The sequence below is a fragment of the Lepidochelys kempii genome, chromosome 3 (assembly GCF_965140285.1).
Source record: "Lepidochelys kempii isolate rLepKem1 chromosome 3, rLepKem1.hap1, whole genome shotgun sequence".
Lineage (NCBI taxonomy): Eukaryota > Metazoa > Chordata > Testudines > Cheloniidae > Lepidochelys > Lepidochelys kempii.
This window is the reverse complement of record NC_136382.1, coordinates 157,413,234-157,434,357: the sequence shown is the minus strand read 5'-3', so window position 1 is coordinate 157,434,357 and position 21,124 is coordinate 157,413,234. Positions and strand designations below refer to the sequence as shown.

The window sequence follows — 21,124 nt, the reverse complement described above, 5'->3', positions numbered from 1 at the left end:
TATAATTAGCACTTTGTGCTGACTATTTTTTTCCTCTCTCTTCCCCCCCCCCAAACCCCTGGCCATTTTTATAATTTCCTAATCATCTCTCACAGTGAGTAAATATACAGCTCTACAGACGCTTTTACCTTTGGATGTTAACATAAGAGAACTCTTGAATTTCAAAGAGCTGGTGGGTATTTGAGAGAACAAAATGCGGAAGCTGCAGTGCAATCAAAGCTCACTATGGTTATTCTTGGTGTAATGTCTCTCTCCATCTCCTACATAATTAGTCAGTTTGGATTGGTGGAGCAGTTCATTTTAACGGGCATTGTCTCGTCTCTCTCACTCTGTCTGATTTCAACAACCATCACCTCCAACCCCTCTGGCACTTTATGTTGTTGGGCTTTTTTTTCCACAGGCCCCATTATGTTGCCATGGAGAGAATTAAGGGTTCGTAAATACAGAGAAATCAAGGTCCGGAGTCATTTTTATAAACCAGCAAGTATTAAGGGGTGACAAAAGTACACACCAGCAAAAGATGTAGGCTCAGGTCTGCAAACACTGGCCTCTCTTGTCTGCATTCACATTTTGCCTGCATCAGTGTTAATTTTGCACTGATGATTATTTACAGGTGGCATTGACGGACTTGATTCTACACTTACTCCTGTCCTGAACTAAATGAAGAGAATCCCTGGAAAATGCAAGTGACAAAGAAAGATGGAACCTATCCTTATAATGAAAAGTTAGGGTCAAATTCTGCTTGGTTACACCAGCATAATCTTGATTAAACCCAACGAAGTCAAGGAAGCTACATTGGTGTCAATTCAAAGTAACTCAGAAAAGAATCTAGCCCTTATTCGATAACTGACTGTAGGTAAATTCACTAGGATAAATCCTGAGATCTTTCCCTTTGATAGCAATGGGTGTTTTTGTGTGGAAGGAATGAATAAAGACCTTGGGATTTGACCCAAAATATTTTGATTTGTCTTTATTTTTTTATTGCAATATATTTGCCTGTATTTGATTTCAGAAAGAAAAATGTCTATAAAGAAGAGGTACTTCAAAGAGGGGCAAATCACCAAGTACTTTTACGTGTAAAAAGCAAAAGGAAAAAGAACCAAAAAAAGAAAGCAAGCTGAGTGAGGATCTGAGTAATAGAAAAGCTGGCTTTCAATTTTTAAGAGTGCCTTATAGAGTATCTGATGAAATCCCTGTAACACCGAAAAGCTAAAGTGTTCAGTGTTTCTGTTTCCAATTGTTCCTGCAAATTATCACAATGCGAGGGCGGGGTGTCTGCTGGGTATTCAGTGGTCTTGGTAACTTATTGTCCACCTCATACAACTCAGGTTGCAAATGTCTGTCAGGAATAGTGAATTTGGCCTTGCTGGCAAGTGAATGCATTTTCTCTCAGCCTCTTGGGTAGTAACTTACTCTTCTATTACATTCATCCTTTGTTGCACAACTCTTTATACCAGTGGCAGATGGTTGTTACTGGACAGGTTTTCAGCAGTGCAGCCAAGAACTCCAGAGCGATAACGTTTAGGGCCTGCAGGCATATGATTCTGATTCATCACGCACAGTGGGTTTAGACCAGTGTATCTCTGCTGACTTTCAGGAATTTCTCCTGATTTACACTCGTGCAGGTGAACGGAAAATCAGGCCTGTAGCACCTTGGCTGTGATGTAGGTCTTTAGCTAAGCAGTTTTGAGACTTGGATGGGAAACTCCCAAGGATAGGCTCAAGTGTTGTAGGAACTGATGTGGGTAATTCAGTAGGAGCACCCTGTTCTGTGAGTTACTAGTGCTGTGGATTGGTGCAAGGGGGGTGCTGTGCTGCTTGAAAGTGCTGTCTTTCATAAGAGGTAAAAATAAGGTGATGTTAGGGCACATTTGGCAAGAGTAGACTCATTCTGGCCAGACTGCATTGTGCTTCTTTAAAGTTCCTCGGGTGCTTTCAGTGGGATAAGGTTTTCTTCACGCACTGTCCTGAACAGATGCACAGTGATGCTGTTGCAGAACAGCTGCCGCATTTCAGTGATGGCTGAAAATATATACATAAAATCTTCATAGTTTAATGTGATCTGCTCTGAGTGTAGCAGGCAATGTCATTCGGGGCATGTAACATGTTCATGCATGACTCAGTGCAACTGCCTCCACCCACCCATTCAAAAAAATACACAGAGCAAGTCACGGCCAAATAGGTGGTGAAATCCTGATCATTTTAATGCAGGCCTAAGGGTTGGGTGCCTTTTTTGGAAGCCTGACCCTCATGGTTCTTCAGATTGCATTCAGGGTGGTCCCGCTAATTGATAATTTTGAAACATTTTGTTTTGATTCTGACCATTTTTATTAAACTTTTTTCGTACTATAATTAGCTTAATTTTTAAACAAAAAGTTGAAAACCGGGATTTTTTTCATTTCAAAAATGTCAAGGAGACCTTCTGAAAATTTCTTGGTCGCATTTTTTTTTTCAAGTTGGGGAAATTTGTCTAAACTGACCTTTTCTAGCGACAAGCTTTGGCTTTGGCAAATTGGTATTTTCCAGCCAAAAAAAAAAAAGTTCTGTTGAAAAATTCCCTCTAACGTTAATGTTTCCATCTGTGGTGCTCATACCTGTATGGAGCGTGTGACATCATAATCCTGTGGCGTTCCATGAACTGGTACAATCTCCTCCCCAAACAACTGAGCATGAAAACATTACCAGTCCTGAGAGCATCCCATGGCTTTTGGTTATGTCACGTATGTTCAGTCTAATCATCGATTTGATTTGCTTGCTGCTTGTCATTGTTTTAGGGTTAGCTGGTGAAGGAGGCAGTACTTGGGGGAACTGTGCCACAATCTCTTCCAGGGCTGATGGGTGCACGTGGAGGTGTAGGTTGGGGACAGAGGTTACGTTGGTCATCATCACCCATTAACATGGCATAGACTGATTATGTTCTCCAAGGTGCTGGCCTCTCTCCATGGGCTAGTGTGGAGGGGATGGGATGGGCTCATGGCCTCACCTCTCCTCTCCCCTTTCTGAGTGATTTGTTTCACAGATGGAGCAAGGGCTAAGCTGTCCCTTCTCACGTTAGATGCTACTGCAGTGTGCTCTTGCATAGGCCAGCCTGTGGTGTGGGTGCTTCTTGCCTGTGTCTCTTTCCTCCCCCAGCACCAGAGCAGGACGCAATCTGGCCCCTAATCTCTCTTTATTTCCCCCTGGTTTGGTACCTTGGAATCTGTTCCCGCTTCCCTCAGGATAAAGGTAATTCCTTTTATGTCCACAGAGTTACGCCAGGGGAAAACTGGTGTCAGTGAGCAGGGATTCAGACCTAACTTTCTTCTGATGTCCTCCAGTTTTACTTCAGTGTAACTCTGTTGGGCCTGATTCTCCCCTGTTCTGTCTCCCTAACACTGAGGACCAGCTGCAGCCAACATTCAGAGCAGCTTCCAGGCTGCTTTTAATTTTTAGCACTTATGCAGGATCCTTAATGGACCTTACTCCAATGGAGGCTAGCCAGACTGATGTGGCACTCCACCCCATACCCCTCCCTAGCCCCTGCTGCCACAACATGCTCCCGACTCGTAGAAGGGAGGGCACACCAGGCTTAAGGCTATTACTAGTTACTGTAGTATCTGAGCATTTCACAGTCTTTAATGTATTGATCCTCACAACACCCCCATGAAGTAGAGCAGTGCTGTATCCCCATTTTAACGGAGGGGGATCTGAGGCACAGAGAGGTCAAGTGATTTGCCCAAGATCACACCAGGAGTCTGTGGCAGAGAAGGGACTTGAACCCAGGTCTCTGGCTAGAGCTCTAAGCATTGGACCGTCCTCCCTCTAGCAACGGTGGGGAATTTTCTGCTGGGGGCTTGTGGCCAGTTCCCCCACACACATGTTCAGTGGTCTATTTCTTTATTTTGCTGGCTCTTTTACAATTCTTCTTTTCCTGCCAGTTCCCTGAAGTCTGATTTCCAGGCAATCAGTGCCTGTTAACTATTCCACCGAGCGTGCTATGGCTCTCCTGTCTCTCTGTACTGACACTCAGCTGCAGTAATTTGCTGAACTCAGCTCCTGCATTTGGGCTATTTTCGTATGTTTATGACAAATCTATTAATAATAATAATTTTTGTAAAAGATACTCGACAGGCGGGAACAGCACGTGGAAATGGCTGCGTGCAAACTCTGGAGGGAGGAGGGGTGGCCAGACACTGTTGCTAATACGCTGTGGCTGTGTTGGCCGGAGGCATTTGGAATGCTGTGTTGTCTAACCCCCTGGTGTTAAAAAGGCCAGCAGCCCTGGGGGCCTTGTCCGCATCAGTGAAGCCCCCATCTTTGCTATCACTGGAGGAGCTAGTGCAACAGAGGGTGTGGGAATATTCCCCAGATAACCTTACTGTGCACAAGGGCTGGGATCAAGGCTTTAGTGTCACTCAGATGTTGCATTTACAGGCTCAGTCCTTAGCTTGTGCAAACTGACGTCCTTCCACTGAGGACTAGATGACCTCCTCAGGTCCCTTCCAGCCCTGATATTCTAAGTCAGTGCAGCTACACTGATTTACACCAGGCAAAGACCTGGCCCTACTAGGATTGAGACCAGCTCTGCTCTCACATTCACTGGTGTAAATCCAGACTAGCTCCCCTGAAACCAATGGAGTTATTACTCTGGTTTTATACCAGTGGTGCTTTCAGTGGAGTTAGTTCAGATTTACACCAGCGTCGGTGATTGCAGAATTTAGCTCGCTGTGTGCAATTCAAAGGCCTGATTCTGTACAGGGTTGAGTAACCCCCAGCTCCCATTGATTTCAATGAGAGTTGAGGGTACTCAGCAACCCACAGTATCAGACCCTCCATAAAGGACAAGGTGGGGTAAGGCATCACTTCCACATATAATGTTGTGCCACCTAAGAGGGGGTGAACTTATTCTGAACTCACTTGAACACTGTGGGTTTGAACGTTCAGCTTGAACAGTTGTCAGGGTGGAGAGACTGCAGCAAAGGGCTCAGAGAAAGAGAGGCAAAGTGTAATGAACAGACAAGATGGGAGCAGAGCAGAAAGGGACAGAGAGTAAAGAAATTATTGTGTGTGTGTGTGTGTGTGTGTGTGTGTGTGTGTGTGTGTGTGTGTGTGTGTGTGTGTGAAATAAAGGAGTGGTGTGTGAGAGGGAGATTGTAATGAATACAGGGGGCCTGATTTTTATCTCGTCAATTTCACCATACACAAACAGACAGACAGAAAAATATTGCCATCTATATTTGAAATCTACAAATAGGCAAAGGAAGAAAACACTGCTTGACAACTTATTACACTTTGATTTAAGGATGTTTACTTTGCATATGTTGACATGCGATGTTGACAATTTGTGTTTTAATGGTTGTAAAACCTGAACTTTTTGAATCTCAATATCTACTGTTTTTAAATAATGATTGTCTAAGCCCCCCAATAATTTCCTGCAACCGTGAAAATTTAAATAGATAAATATAAAAAAAGCTTAAAACCCATAATTTTGCATAACTGAACATTTAAATCAATAACAATCTAAAAATATGCTTACAAATAAACATCCATCTTATCCCCTCAGAATAAAAAATGTAAATTCTGCCAAACCTACTGTGACACTCTGTACCTCAAAGCAGCACCCTGGAACCCATATTCACCCCTGTCATGTAATTATGATATATTTCATACAAAGCATGCCATATAAAATATCATAGGAAACATGAACTGCTGAAACCCATTGTTCTGTCAAATTATGCATATCATTAGTGCGTATGAAGTTATGGAATTTTGCTGTATGGTTGTTACTGAAATATGTTATAAGTTTGGGAATCATCCATTGCTAGTTCTCCACTGACAACAAAGGAGGTGATCCACACCCAATCGGGCACTGAATGACCATTAATCCACAGGGGAGCTGTAAACAAGGGATTTATAATTCTGTAAGAGAAGCACCACACAATGGGGAGTGCTCAACCCTGTGACTCAGCAAGGCCCACCAGACATGCCTGGGCTAGTGTCTTTCCAGGGACATGGACTAAGAGTATAACATCATGCTTTTACCTTTCTCTTTCCCCACCTACACTGGAAGCAACAAGAATGCTGAAAAGACAAAGACCTGAATTGAGGAGACTGGCCCCAGGCTTAAAGGGAAAGCCTGTGTATTAAGGACTGTAACCTACCTACAACATCCAATGGACCCTAAAATCTTTTTATTTACATATTATGATTGGGGGTTTTATTATTATTTTATCTAGAGTCTGGACTTTAACTATACCTTGACCAAGAAATTTGAACCTTGACAAAAAATAATTGACTTACACCTGTTCTATATGAACAATCAATCCATCAGCTGCCAATGCCCCTTCAAAAAGTCAAGCCTGACTCCTTTTCTATAGGCAGGTTTTACACTAGTATAATTCCATTGACTTCACCGGTTTATACTACTGTAAGTGAGGAGAGAATTAGGCCCTGCATTTCTATTGACAGAACATGTAGATGGTATAATTAATAGATTGTAGCTTTCATCCCCATTTCACAATAACTATACTCCTGGAGGGGAGTTTAAACTATCACCTCTAGCTTCTTTCTTTTATTAAACAGCCAGGATACAAACCTGCTGTTATCCTCTCTGCAGTCTTTGAAACACAATCAGCTCACAGTAAAAACAGGACTTTTCCTCCCATGCCTGTAAGGTATGAAAAGATGGGTTTTTGACAGGTAATTTTGCTATGTGTTGGTCCTGTTGCCAGTAACCTAACATTAGTTCCGGGGGAGGGGAAGGGATTTTAAGAGTTGTACATTCCCATGTGAAACTTAGCTTGTAATATGCATATTGTTAAACATACATCTCCCCCCTTCCCATTGAGGTTAATGGCAAATCTCTTCTAAGCTTTGTAGGGCTGGGCAAGGGAGGGAAATAGGAACTCTGCTCTCTTTAGAATAATTAGATGTGACTTCAGGTATCTGATGCATGGGGTCTGATTTCCTGTACATTGCTTCACGGGCACGTCCATTGTCTATCTCTGTACTGGAAACCTGCCCTTTTTTTTTTTCCTTGTCAAAGGTCAGCTCCCACCTTTCCCCATCTCCTAACTTGTTTAGCTACTCAGGTACTATCATGGACTTTCTCTTTTCATTCCTCAGTGTTTTAAACCGCACCCCTGTGTACCTGGTCCATGAAATCATATTAGTGGATGACTTCAGCAATGATCGTAAGTGACTCTCCATATCCTAACCACTAGGAGACAGACTGCACACACAGGGGCTGTGCTGGGTTGGGATGACAGAATAAGCGAAGGGATGGGGAGTACATAGCCCTGTGTTGGGTGATGGCAGTACATGGGAGCTGTATTACTTTTCCCATATAGCCCCCTTTGCAATGAGCTTGGGATTTGAGGGTGTGGGGCTGGGCGTGGAACTAGAGACAGATTCTTTAAGTTGGAAGAACTTTGTATATCTCATTTGCGTGTTTATGCTGTCTGTTCAATTTTCGTACTTTAACTCAGGATAGACAGTACAACGAGGCTGGTCAGTTTCATTTTCTGTTTATAGTCAGTTTCATTTTCTGGTTTCCATTCACTGCAGGGACATTGGTTGAAAATCTGGCTAAAATTTAGGCTGTGTACTAGGAAGCTCTGAGAAAACCCAAGGGTCAGTAGAGCCACATCCACATGTTGTCTTTGGCTTAAAAAAACCCTCTGATGGAAATAGTTTTTTTTATTTAAACAAATAAACATTGCCATACAGAGTTTGCAGTAGGACTGGATGGGAAATCCATTTTTCCAGCCTGTGAAAATTTTTGAGATTTCAAAAAACAATTCCAAATGGGATGTGTAGACCATTTAAATTTTTTTTTTTCAAAAAAATTTCGAAACAAGAAATTCATCATAAGTGACCCTTTCCCCTGAAATGTTGTGGTTTTGAAGAATCAGCGTTTTCCAACCCAAAAACCTTTAATCAAAAAATTCCCATCCAGCTTCAGTTTGCAGCCCATATGTTGCAGCACGATACTGGTGCATGAGACTCTGAAAGTCACTGTCTAAAATCAGAAGTAAAACTGACTGGTCTGTTTTCATTTTCCATGCCCAAAAAGTATGTAAGTAGTTTGTATGATACAAAATCAATACAGCTGTGAGAGAGTCTACCAGTTTTAATAATCTAAGGTGGTGTTAGGAAGGAAATTTGGTTTTTTTTGTTTGTTTTTTTAAAGATTTTGAACCACAGTTCACACTTCCCTTTCTACAAAGAGTGGGGTTGCAAATGCTGCATGAGAATTTCAAATTCCAAAAGAGAGGATCTGTTTTAATTGAAACAAAAAAATCATTTCTGTTCACAGTAGGCCTGATTCTGATCCCACACCAGTTTTACACTGGTGGTGTTCTACTGGGCTAGATCTAATTGCCAGTTAGACTGCTGTAAGTCCAGAACACCTTTTGATTCAAGTGGAGCTATTCTGGATTTGCACCATTGTACCTGCAAGGAGAATCTCACTTCAAAGGAGTAACTCCTGATTTTCACTGGTGTAAGGGAGAGTGGATTCAGATCTGCTCAGTGACCATTTGTAGCATAGTGAGCCAGCTACAGCTGTGTCATAAAATGATGCTGTAAATTACACATGGGACCTGAGTCTCCCTCCATTACACCCATTTTACACAGTGTCACTCTATTGAAGGAAGTGGGATGGATCTCAGCTGCTGTAAATAGGCATTGACTTCAGTGGAATTATGCCGATTGACCCTAGCTGAGGATCAGGCCCACTGGTGTTACACTGGTGTGATTGAGTGGAGAATCAGGACTGTAGAGTGAAGTGAATAAGAGAACAGGTTTAATTGATACAATGAATGCTCATTGCATCACTTTAACTTGCACACCAAGGGGCTGCAAGGTGTAGCAGAAAAGCAACTAAAAGGAGGATGTAAAATACACTTATACCCATTTTCCAAGCAATTTACTCTCTACCTGCCAACACTCAAAGGCTATAAATAGGGCTGGTTGAAGTGCATATTAAGCACAACTGGTCTGATTCTGATCTCACACTGGCATAAGAGCCTGATCCAAAGCCCACTGAAGTCACCAGAAAGACTCCTGTTGAATTCAGTGAGTTTTGGATCATATTCTATATCAAGCGCAACTCCACTGAAATCAGTGGAGTTACACTGATGGGAAACTATTGTGACTGAGATACGAACCAGACCTGGAGTTTTTCAGTCTGCTGGAAGAGATGAGAATAGGTGTGATGTTTGAGGGATAGAGTAAACAAATGACACTTATTTGGCGAAAAAAAATTAAGGCACTTTCTTTCCTAAAAGTGGAAAGTTGTTGGGCTAGATCTTCATCTGCATCAGAGCTCCACGTGGGACAAGATGGGGAGAGGGAGCAAAGGTGGCTGTCAGTCACCTTTGCACTCCTCTTAGTTCTTTACGTATCAGAGGTCAGTTTGGTGCCTGCCTAACTTAGAGCAACCTCAGGGCTGCTCTACATTGCACCCAGCTGCAACAGCCCCCAAGGAGCCATTCTACAGCTGAGATTGCCAGAGTGCAGTAGCGCTCCATTCATCCCTTCTTTTCACCTCGGCCATGCCTTTTAGGCCACCCAAGGGTTTTTCTGCTTCATGAGGGAACAGAGACACAATGAGGGTGAGGTAATATCTTTTATCAGACCAACTTCTGTTGGTGAAAGAGACAAGCTTTTGAGCTACACAGAGCTCTTCTTCAGGTTTACTCATGTGGCAGGTTATCTAGATTTACACTAGTGTAAATAAGGTCAGAATCCAACCTAAGCCCTGATTCTCCTTGACCACTGATTTTACATTGTAATTCTATTGGGCCATATCCTCAGCCCTTGGAAATCCATCTAACTCCATTGGAATAAATGGACTGATTTACATCAACCAGGTAACTGGTCCATTTACTTCAGCAGAGTCACTCATGATTTACACAGGGGTGTGATCAAAATCAAGCCCAGTTTCTATCTGATGTGCCACCCATAAAAAAAGAACCCTTCCTGCCCTCTTAATTACCCTGTGAGGCCCATGTCTGGTGAAAGTGATAGCCTCAACACTGATGTGTTCTGTGCCTCTGTTTGTGTTTCCAAAGCTGACGACTGCCATTTACTGGGCAAGTTACCCAAGGTGAAATGCTTGCGCAACAGGCAACGAGAAGGTAAGATCCTGTCAGGACACAGGTGGGTGGGTGGTGAGAGACAGGGAAATTCCTGGAGGTGGGAAGAGAGATGGATGCCCAGTTGAGTTGGCAGGAGTGACTGTGTTGAGGTGATGTGATCACAGGGAGATCTGCCGGCCTTCTGCAAATATCAGTCACTTTTGGATCCGATGGGTGAGAGCACTAATAAAAAGAGATGTTCAGAAGGGCCAGAGAATCAAAATGGATCTCCCCCGTCCCCCCGTCCCCCATTCAAAGAGATTGGACCTGTTAAGATATCCAATGAGGCTCAGCTGCAGCTTATTAGCCAGAAAATTAGAAAAGGCAAAACAAAGCCCCGGGACTTCTTTTTAAAGCTGTTTGTTCTAATGAAACAGACGAGATCAGCTCCTGCTGCCTCCATGGGAATTAAAAAAAAATATAAATTAATTATATTTTAAAGATTAAGAAGATCTGTAAGGAGGATGAATGCATGCCCCAGGGGGCTATTGCTGCAGACCTCTGGATACACTTTGCCACCCAGCCCCAAAATCTAAATGGATATTTTCTAATGCCGCTTTACAGTATTAAAAAAAACCCACAAATATCAAAAAATGTTTTTAGCAGCAAGCCAAAAGCATGAGCTATAGGGATTTTGTGGAGTGGGGAGATAGGGAGGATGGGGAGTAGAGGGGGTTTATCTGAGTATTCTCCTGCTTGGCTGGATTTGCTCTGTTAGACTCGGGTGAATCTTGAGTGGCCCCTTTGATGTCAGAGATGTTCTCTGCATTGACACTGGTGTAAGTGAATCACAAACTTGCCCTCTCTCTATATCTGTTTCTGAATTTCTGTCTGTCTTTCTCCCAGCCAAACTGTGACACCCCACCACACGTACTTCACATACACATACGCTCCTCCATGGCATCAGAGGGCCCTGACCCAGTGGAAACGGATTCTGCTGCAGATGCTGGTGTGCAGGGAGTCAGGATCTGGAAACCCAGCCCAGAGGGGTCACATCCACTTGTACACCACAGAGTTATACTCCATCGAGGCTCTTTGCATGCTGCCTGTAGGCAGTTGGGGCAAGGGTGTGGTGGAGGTGGTAGGCCCCTAGCTAGATGACAGAGCCTGGAGCTGCCATAGAAGTTATAGAGTGCAGTCTGAGAGGAGCCTCCATTCTCCAGTCCACAAGGATATCCCCAGGAAACCCCATAGTCACTCATGTTGCCCCAGGTTCCAGGGTTTGGCCTTCTATCTGTCTCTCGCTCTTGCTCGGACTCTTGGGGTATGTCTCAGTCCCTTTCCTCCAGGTTCTTGTAACATAATTATCAATGGGCTCCTTCTGCCTGTCCCTGCAATGCTGCTGCTTGCCTTTGTGATCTTCTATTTCCCAGAGTCCCTTAGTTCCTTATTGTCTCCTTTCACCCCATCACCACTACCACGGATGGTGCTTTTCCAGCACTGCCTCCATTCTTGTGTCCCCATTTTGTGCTGTCAGTTATCCTTGGTCAAGATGCAGGTCCTTCCGTTTGTGGAGGGTCCATCCGTTTTATTAATGCTGCTGCTAACTGGCGAATGGGCAGTGTACTGGAGGAATGAGTGGGGAGGAGCCATTTGACTGGAGTACGGATGGTAGATATCACATACCACATACCACATATCACAGAGACAGTGGAGAGATGTAACTGGTGGAAGGAGGGCTTTGTGTTCATCTTTAGAGATCAAAAATTAACCAAACAATCCAGCCCTAAATCTGTGTGTCTGAGTAGTTCCCCATGGACTGTAGCATCACAGCTAGATACACCCACTGCATTTACCTCTGTCTCTTTCTCACACACACAAATATCCACCTCCTACATCTCCTAACAGTAAGGTGGGGTAAGTGCATTATAATAGACACAGCAGGCTTGTCGCTCCTTGGGACCAGCACTTGAGATGTCCCCCTCCTTGATAAAAGATGTTTCTGCTGAGCATCCTGAGCTAATGACTTTTGATGCCACAGGGGGCAAGACATCAGTGGGTCAGTAGATGGAGCCAGCAGTGGGAAGTCAAGATGAGTTTTAGGGATTAGAGAGAGAGAGGCCTATGCATGGATTGACACTTCAGTTATGGACAGTCCTCCATCCCCACGCCTGGCTTCCATGGACATAAGTGGGAACTCTGCTGGTGGATCCAGTGAACGTACAGACTGAAACCACAGACTTACTAAGGAGATCCACTCACTCTTTGTGGCGGAGGATGGATGGGGGTTGTTGTTGGTGGTGTGATAAAATATTTGTTCAAATTCCCCTCTCCTTTGTCACTATTGTTACAGGCACATTCCAAGCTGAATTAAATCTATATTAGATTATTGTACCTGTGGGGGTTACTGAAGCATTTTAAGTCTCACTTTTCCCCCAGGAAAGTGGCAGCAGAAATAATTGCATTAATTAAGAATTGGTGTAATTTCCATAAATCAGTAATCTAAATGACCCTAAATACTTTAATGACCTTGGAAAATGAGGGAGGTGGCTTGCTCACACCAAAACCCAGGCATGCACATGTGGAATGGAGGATGGGTTGGGGCTCAAGGGGCCTCTCTGTGTGTGTAGAATGTGCTTCTGGGGAGTCCACTAATCCCCTGCACAGAGAGACGGATGCAATCTGTGATGCACCTGAGCTTGCGTGTATCTGAACAGGTTTGATCCGGTCCCGAATCCGAGGGGCAGACGTGGCACAGGCAGGAGTTCTGACCTTCCTAGACAGTCACTGCGAGGTGAATAAAGACTGGCTGCTGCCTCTCCTGCAGAGGATCAAAGAGGTACGTGTCTCAGAAAACCAGGTCACCACTCAATTAGCATAGGTCTTGGTAAAATCCACCAATAGCTTCTCTTATGGAAAGTGCAGGGCTGACCCTCAGTGGGATACCTGCCAAGGTTTTCTCTCTCTTGCCTTTCTTTAGCTTGTACCTGGAGTTTTCTCTCTCTCTCTCCTGCTCCATTGGGGATCCCCATTGGCCCAGTTCATCCCTGAGGTACCGCTGCTGTAGTCAAAAAGATTACCCTGGGTGTGCAATAGTGAGTCAGTCCCAGCAGTTGATGGGTATATTGCAGAGACAGGAGGCAAGGAACTGGCCAGTGTGCAAATCAAGCTAGCTGGACCCCTGGGTCCCTGTTGCAATTGCTGAGAGGCAAATGCTGAGTGGTGCCAGGGGAATAGGTGGGCATTGCTCCAAAGGGACTTTTCAATTAAGCTCATGTAAAAATGCCCAGTACTGATGATTTAGGGCTCTTTGAATAAGGGTTGAATTTAATTTCATGCTAATTAAGCTTTAATAAATGGATTTAATAGGTTTAAATTCTGCTGATTTCGCAGCAGACAATGATATTCTCCTTCCACTAGAAACACCTCTCCTCTTGCCCTGCCCGCCACAGCACCTTGTCATTCAAATAAAAGGTGCCGTGATCTTGTGGGTTCAGTGTAGTGTCTGGGAACAAGGAACTCCTTAGCTCTGCCACTGACTCCTGTGACCTTGGACTTCGCTGTGCCTGAATTTCCCCCTCTGTAAAATGGAGATAATTATACGTATGCACCTCTCAGGGGTATCACATGCAGATTTTAACTAGTTGCGTGGTTAGCTGTGCTTGGAAGATAAGTGTTTAAGGATCAATAGAAAGGTCATTATTGTTACTATTATCAGGAAAGTGTCTCTCCTAGTAAATGTTCTCTGTGTATATATATCTTCCTACTGTATTTTCCAATGCATGCATCCGATGAAGTGGGTTTTAGCTCACAAAAGCTTATGCCCAAATAAATGTTAGTCTCTATGGTCCCACAAGTTTTTTTTTTCTAGTAAATACTGTTATTCATGATTAAAACAGTTATTTGTATATTTTATTATTAAATATATGAACATATCTTTGGGGAACTGGCACATATAGGGGTGAAATACCTTGTCTGAGGTCATAATATTATGTAAAAATGGGCTTGTTTTGCCATAATCTTGCCCCTTGTCTCTTACCTGCCTTGCCCCTTGTCACAAACCTATGCTGTTCCACTTGAAAGCCCGGTGACTTGGTGGGGGCACGGGTCCAAGTTAACTTCCTAACCTGTGAGCTCTCAGGGTCAGGCCTTTTTACTGTGTTTGTGCAATTCCTACCCCAACGGGGTCACAATCTCTGACTGAAGGTGGCACTAAAATACATCTAATAAATACTGATGTAATCACAATGACACTTACTTATTATGAAGACTCCGCTCTCACCTGCCCCAGTACCGGGTCTTCCACTAACGTTTATTTCACTGATTGTTTTTCACTCTGGGAATGGCCTTTTAACACTCCTCCCACCACCACATTTCCCTACCCCAGCCAACTCCGCCCTGCGTTTCAACTCGAGCAACAGCATCATTTCCGCTGATGTGTTCTGGCAGAGTGAAAGCGAGCAGGGTGGCAGTCAGGACTGCATTTCCCTTGCAGCGCTGGGGCCCGTAGTTCATGCTCAGAGTCGATGTGATGGATGAATGTGGATGGCAGATGCAGCAAAGCCGGAGGAGTTTCATTACAACAGAGCGGCGGCAGGAGCATGGTTTGAATGTAACATTAAAGCCAACCCTCACCTCTGCTAACTTCTGATTTGTAATTGTATTTTAAATATGTGCATGGTTTGAAGTAGAAGCTGGCTCTGTGGTTCGCACTCCCTGCTGGCCATGCTGCAGAGGACCTGGGTTCAGTCACTCCCTAGAAGTTGACAGGGACATTGTTGAAGAGTGTTGCTGACATTTTGGGCCAAGTGAGATCACTGTGAAGTAGGACTTTAAAGAGCTAGAAAAAGGCTCAGCAGCTTAATCCACCGACAGGTTCCCCACTTATGGTGACCTGGATTTAAATCCTACTTTAGGACAAAGCCACCATAGTGGGTCCGTCCTACTTCCTAGTGGACGTTTCCCCCAGCTTGCTAAGCCACCATCTAGGCATGGTCGATGCACTCCATGGTTTCTGAGATTGGAATAGCAGGGGTTGTGGCAGGTCAGGAGTGAAGGGCATAGACCGAGCTGTGTGTGGGGAGCCCAGGGCTGGAACAGCAGGCAGTGCTGTGGGTCAGGATGGAGCTGCATTAGAGGAAAGGTGTCTGGGGTGCACAGAAATAGAACTGTAGGTGGTGCTTCAGTCAGGATTGAGGTGCACCTCAGAGCTGGGTGGGGACCTAGTTCTGGAATATCAAAGGGTAGTGGGGGTGGAGGGGTAGGCAGTACTACAGGCCAGGATTGGAGGGTATTTTTGAAAATATATCTTTTTTTTTTTAAATGTGACCCTTGAGAGAAATTTTTTAAAGGTCCGAGGGGTCCCTGACCCCCGTCCATTAGTGTCCTTGTTACCTGGCTCATTGCCTCCGTCCTTTACACCGGGGTTAAGATACTGATCACTGAACTGTATGAAATGTTACTGCTGCCACCTTTGGGCAGGTGCTGGAAAGACAACCGGCCAATTCCCTGCCATGTTCTTTTACAGTGGGAATTAATGTTACATAAAAAGTCTCTTCTTGCTCTGTTACTGGCAGGAATGGTATTTGTGGTAATAAAATGGAAGTCTCGAGCAAATGAAGAATGACTGGCCCAAAATGAATCTGACTTCGCTCCCAGTACCATTCCACTCTGCATGTCACTTCCCATTTTTCATTGGGCAAAGCAGCGGTTCAGGCAGGTTTCTGGGTGTTCGGCAAATGTCAAAATAAAAGGAGGGGGGGGTGTGTGTGTGTATCAGAGAGAGAGAGAGCGTGCACATGTTCCAAGACTGTTTACGACTGCAAACGTGTAAGCCCATGGTCTCTCGTTTTTACTTGTAGAGGTATATCTAAAACCATTACCCATTTATTTCAACTGAATAACTGTTCTTAAAATGTAATTATCAAGCCTAAGGCATTTTTACAGTAAGAATCAATCTTAATCAGCTCACCTGAAAATTGGCTTTTGCTAATGCCACTATAATGAGCCAGCGAATGGTGTTCCGCTTCCAGCTGAAGCCCCTGACAGTTTTGCATGTTCTCCCAGTCTGTGGAGAGAGCTCTAAGGTGGGATGTTAAGCTATAACTTTGCATGGGAGTCTCTCTCAAAGGGAGAAGGATGCCCACTGCCTTCCTGGTTTCAGAGTAGCAGCCGTGTTAGTCTGTATTCGCAGAAAGAAAAGGAGTACTTGTGGCACCTTAGAGACTAACCAATTTATTTGAGCATAAGCTTTCGTGAGCTACAGCTCTAAGGTGCCACAAGTACTCCTTTTCTTTCTGCCTTCCTGCTAACCATTCGAACGAATGGGAGGTCAACATTGGTGGTTGTAGCCCCGAATAGCTGGAATACGTTTCCTTTTCCATTGAAATATTTGATTTGATTTTTAAGAACATTCTAAAGGGACAAGGCATGGTTGACTTGCAGATGTAATTTAGTCTGTGTGACAACAAGATCAGTAGAAATCCGTTCATGAATTTTTGAAAATTCTAATTAAGAATTTGAGAATATGGGGGGGGCTAGAGGTAAACATGCTCTTGACATTTTTGGAGCCCCAACAGTGCAGCATTGTGCTAGCCATGTGAGAGCCAGAAGGTGAAACTGACTAAAGTAAAAGTTGGCTATAAATAAAATAGTAACTATACTTATAAGAAGTGCCTTTCTTTTCAGGATCTCAAAGCCCTTTGTGCACGCTGTGTAAGATCATTTTCCCTGCTGTATAGATGTGGCCACTGAGGCACAGAGATTCTAAGTATGTCACTGAAAGCTAAAATCCCTGCTGTATTTCTCTCCGCTGAGAAACGCAGAGAATGTTCGTGGGGATTTTCTTGTAAGAATCTTTGCTTTGTAATGAGGATGAGTAGAATCCAACGTGGGCATGAATTATGGCTCTCTAAATGCATTCATGAGCAAGTTGCTCATGGTAAAATGTTAACATACATAGTCATTCCCCCTCAACATAAGTTTCATATACAGTATCCTCTGATTTCCTCTCCATCCTGGGTTTAAATCCTTTTGCCCCATCTCATGGAGACCTTCCTTCAGCCAGTGAGTGTGACTGTAGTTTGAGCTCATCAGTGCCATTCTTTGGGTCAACCAGAAGGGTCACGAGAAAGCAACCTTGACACACCCTCTCCTCAGCCTCTTGCTGGTTCAGCCGTCCAGAAATCAGAACTGAGAAATTGGCAGAGATCTCTCATTTCATAGTGCAGAGTAGAGCTGGTGGGGACATTTTCCATTAGCTTTTTTTTTTTTTTGGTTGAAAACTCCAATTCATCAAACCCAAAATGTTTCGTGAAACAGGGGCAGGTTCAGCGACTCTCCTGACTTGAAAAATGTTCAGACCAAAGGTTTCAAAATCATTGAAATGTTTCATTTTGACGTTTTAAAAATTAAAACATCCAGTTTTCTGGTTCGAAACAACTTTTCATGTAGAAATTTAAGCTACAGAGACTGAAAAAAAAAAAAGGTTAAACAAAGAGAAAAAGGTGAAATCGAAATTAAATATGACAAAATGTTTCTATTGACCTCAAATGAAAAAAACAATTTTGGGGGTTGTATTTGTTAGATTTTGACTTTTCGTCTTCATTTGTTATAGGAAAAATGTTGAATGCATCAAAAAAATATTCATGGGATGGGAAAAAAAAATTCCCGACCATCCCTAGAGCAAAGTGCTAACCTCTGGGGTCACTTATTTGGCTTTCTGTTCTGTATTAGTTGGATTCTTACATTAAGGATTTTTCAATCAATTTCAAAAGCTCATCATGCTGAGGAGGTAGAAAAGCTTCCAGCAAAAAGGTATGCTGTTTGAGGGGAAGGGTGATCTTGGGGTTCAGACACAAGTCTGGGTGTCTGCGTTCTGTGCACTGACTTTGGTCAAGCCACTTAGGGATCAGTCTTGCTCCCATTGTAATGATTGAGAGTTTTGCCATTGACTTAATCAGGAGCGGGACTTTGTGACAGGGTCCCCAAGGTGCAACCTGGACCGTGGGTCCGCAAAGCCCTCTGTCCCACCAACCTGGGCTGCCTCTCTCACTGTGATGCTGATGCCAAGGTACAAGCCTCTGCTAGGCACTGCACTTACACAGCCATCCACAGGCAGGGACATGCCCAACTGAGTGACATGAATGATCTCCCAGCATCTCATGAACTATCAATGGAGAAGCTCCAGCCAATTCCCTTCAGCTCCAGCCTTATGCCCCAGAACTGTACCGTCTTGCCCTGATCAGAAGCCTGGCCAGTGTAAATGCATGAACTTGTTTGCCGCACCGACAAAAGGGTAGTGCATGTGCAACAGCCCCTGTTAACATGAGCTGAGATTTCCTAAGCACTTCAACCAAAACACACTGTTTCAGGTAAAATATAAAACAGATTTCTTAACTACAGAAAGACAGATTTTAAGTTATTATAAGTAGCAGGCATAGAGATCAAAACTGGTTATCTAAGAAACAAAAATAAATTCTCAGTCTACTTCTAACTTAGACTACGGAAGATTTGAATCAAACAGTCCCACTTTAACAGATGGCACAGTCAGCTTACAGTTCCTCAGTACACAGACTGGACCCCCTTACAGCCTGGGACCAATCTCCCTAGTTCCAAGTCTTTTCTTTCCAGATGATTTTCCAGGTGTTGAGATGGGGAGGTGAAGAAGCCAAGTGATCTCACTGCCTCTCTTTTTATACCTTCTTCCAGCTGCTAGAAAGATCCTAGCTGTGAGGTGGGGTCAGGCAGCTCCATTGTGTATGTGCCTTCTCTGAGAAGTCTCTGGGATAGTTGATTCTTCTTGATGGGCCATTAATGCTGTCTGTGCCCTCCTTTGTTGCAACTTAAAGGCTGGCTGTGGGAATCTCCCAATCTCACAGCATATTTCAGTAGCATATTTAGCAATACTTCATAACTTCACATACAATGATAGTACGTACAATCCAACAAGATATTATGTTCAACAAATCAAGACTTTCAAAATGATCCTCACAAGGTATACTTTGTACAAAATATATCATAATTATATGGCAGTGGTGAATATGGGGGTTCCAAGGTGCTCCTTTGAGGTACAGAGTGTCACAGTCTTTAATATCTTGTGCCTCCGTTTCTCCATCTACCATATGGGAATAACAATATTTACTGACCTGACATGGGTGTTATGATGTCCATACAAGTGCTTTGAGATTCTCAGATAGACAATGTCATAGAAATGCCAAGAATTGTCATTCCGATTTATAAAACCTGAGTCCCCAATATGGCTGAGCAGCATGACTTTCAGTGCTCAGCTCCTTTGTTCTGTGACTGCACCAGAACATAGCTCCTATTTTTTAGGACTGATTTCTAAAACAAAATCTTCTCCCAGAGTGAGAGAGCAAGCCTGCATGTGCTAAGATGCATTCGTCTGCATGTCTGTGAAAAGCGATTTGATCTGGTGAGGGGAAAAGCTTGAAGTTTGAGCTATAATTGGAGTTCGGGATTTTTGAAAAGAAAAGGGAAGATAAGAGACCAGTCAAAGCTGTCAGAATCTCATCCTCCTGTAGATATTTTTGTCCCTAACTGTTTGTATAATCTCTTTTCCTATAACAAGAAGATAATTAAATCACTAGTACCAAATATTTAACATCATTTCATTCTTTAACCCCTTCCCCTCCTTTGACAAAAGCAGTGCTGTATGGTAATTTTGCGGATTTATATGTAGTTTTTTTCTATATGTTTTAACTGGCTGGCTGGCTTTGTTTTGTCTATTCTTTAAATTTCTTGCTTGTGGCTTAACTTCTAAAATTCAATAAAAAGAATTGAAAGGAGGCGGTGGGGGAATAAATTGATGAATTTGTAAAAGAAAGATGGAGTTTTGTACTCAGCTAGAGATTCTTGAGCCAAGTTTGGTGTAAAACCCACCCACACCCTATGCAGTCCGGGTTTCTTTGTGAGAGAATTTAGAGCTAGTGAAAGATGCTGGCTTGACAGCCTTGGAGACTAAGTCCTCTGTTCATAATAGGGGAAGTATAAGCTTCCCCACACACCACCCTGGTAGTGTATCCTCAACTTTGTCCTCCAGGGATGAGAGTGTCTGAGCGGATGCTTCCATTCAATCCTTAGCCTTTCTGATAAGACAGCCAACAAGTTATCTAGAGGGTTGCTTTTGTGATATGGACACCGGTCCACAAGAAACTGGATTGACACCAGGAGTTCCAGCCAGTGAACACAGCTAAGAATTTGGCCATCCCCTTGACTTGTCTGTCCTGTGGATCAGTAGAGGACTCCAGACCTCAGTGGCAAACCAGCTTCCTCACATCTTTGCCCATAAGACAGGTTTTCCCACCACCCTGCTACTGAGCTGGCTTCTGAGGAGAAGCTACACCAGGTCAAAAGTCATGAGTTGTTTTGTTCCTTGTTCTCAGGATCCAACCCGCGTGGTCAGTCCAGTTATCGACATCATCAACTTGGACACTTTTGCCTATGTGGCCGCTTCCTCGGACCTGAGAGGAGGTGAGTGTGTATTGTGCTCACTCCCTGTTGGGTGATGCTGATCTGTGAGGTACTATGCTCAGCAGACACTGGCAGAGGGAAGTGGCTGACTCAGTGTGAAGGAGGCACTGAGTCGGAGCTCCCTACTGTAAGGATTATTTATAATGCTCTGTATACACAGTTGTTTTCTGCAAGCACACTAAAAATACCCTGTTTCCCCCTCTATCAGTTTGCAAGGCTAGACTGGCCCTTCATACCACTGACTTGAGGGAATGGAATTCCTTACTAGGGTGCAGTGGCCATGCGGAGGAAGTATCCCATCTAAGCTAACCCCTAGCAGCAGAGAAAACCAGGTGTCATGGAAGGGGAGGGATATAGAGGGATAGTATTGCCATACATATCTCCACAGCTATAAGTGGGTTGTTAGCTGAAGTCCCCTTCTGAGCTTTGCACATTTCTGGTCGCCTGATTTCCCCATTGTGTCACTCCAGAGATATGCCAGTGTAAAACCAAAGTGACACAGTGAAGAATCAGGCCCTGAAATATGACTTCCCTCTGCTAAATGGCAAGATGACTCTTCCCTCCCTGGAGAA

At 43.8% G+C, this 21,124-nt stretch overlaps 1 protein-coding gene across 2 annotated transcripts in view; it reads left to right on the top strand.

Moving 5' to 3' along the window:
* Positions 1-21,124, top strand: part of GALNT14 (polypeptide N-acetylgalactosaminyltransferase 14) — a 184,536-nt gene that overhangs the window by 126,930 nt on the left and 36,482 nt on the right. For both annotated transcript variants that reach the window (XM_073338658.2, XM_073338657.2), the window contains 4 exons: positions 7,105-7,172; positions 10,056-10,121; positions 12,779-12,900; positions 20,465-20,552. In XM_073338658.2, the coding sequence (XP_073194759.1) occupies positions 7,105-7,172; positions 10,056-10,121; positions 12,779-12,900; positions 20,465-20,552 (344 nt within the window). The remainder of the gene's footprint in view (positions 1-7,104; positions 7,173-10,055; positions 10,122-12,778; positions 12,901-20,464; positions 20,553-21,124) is intronic.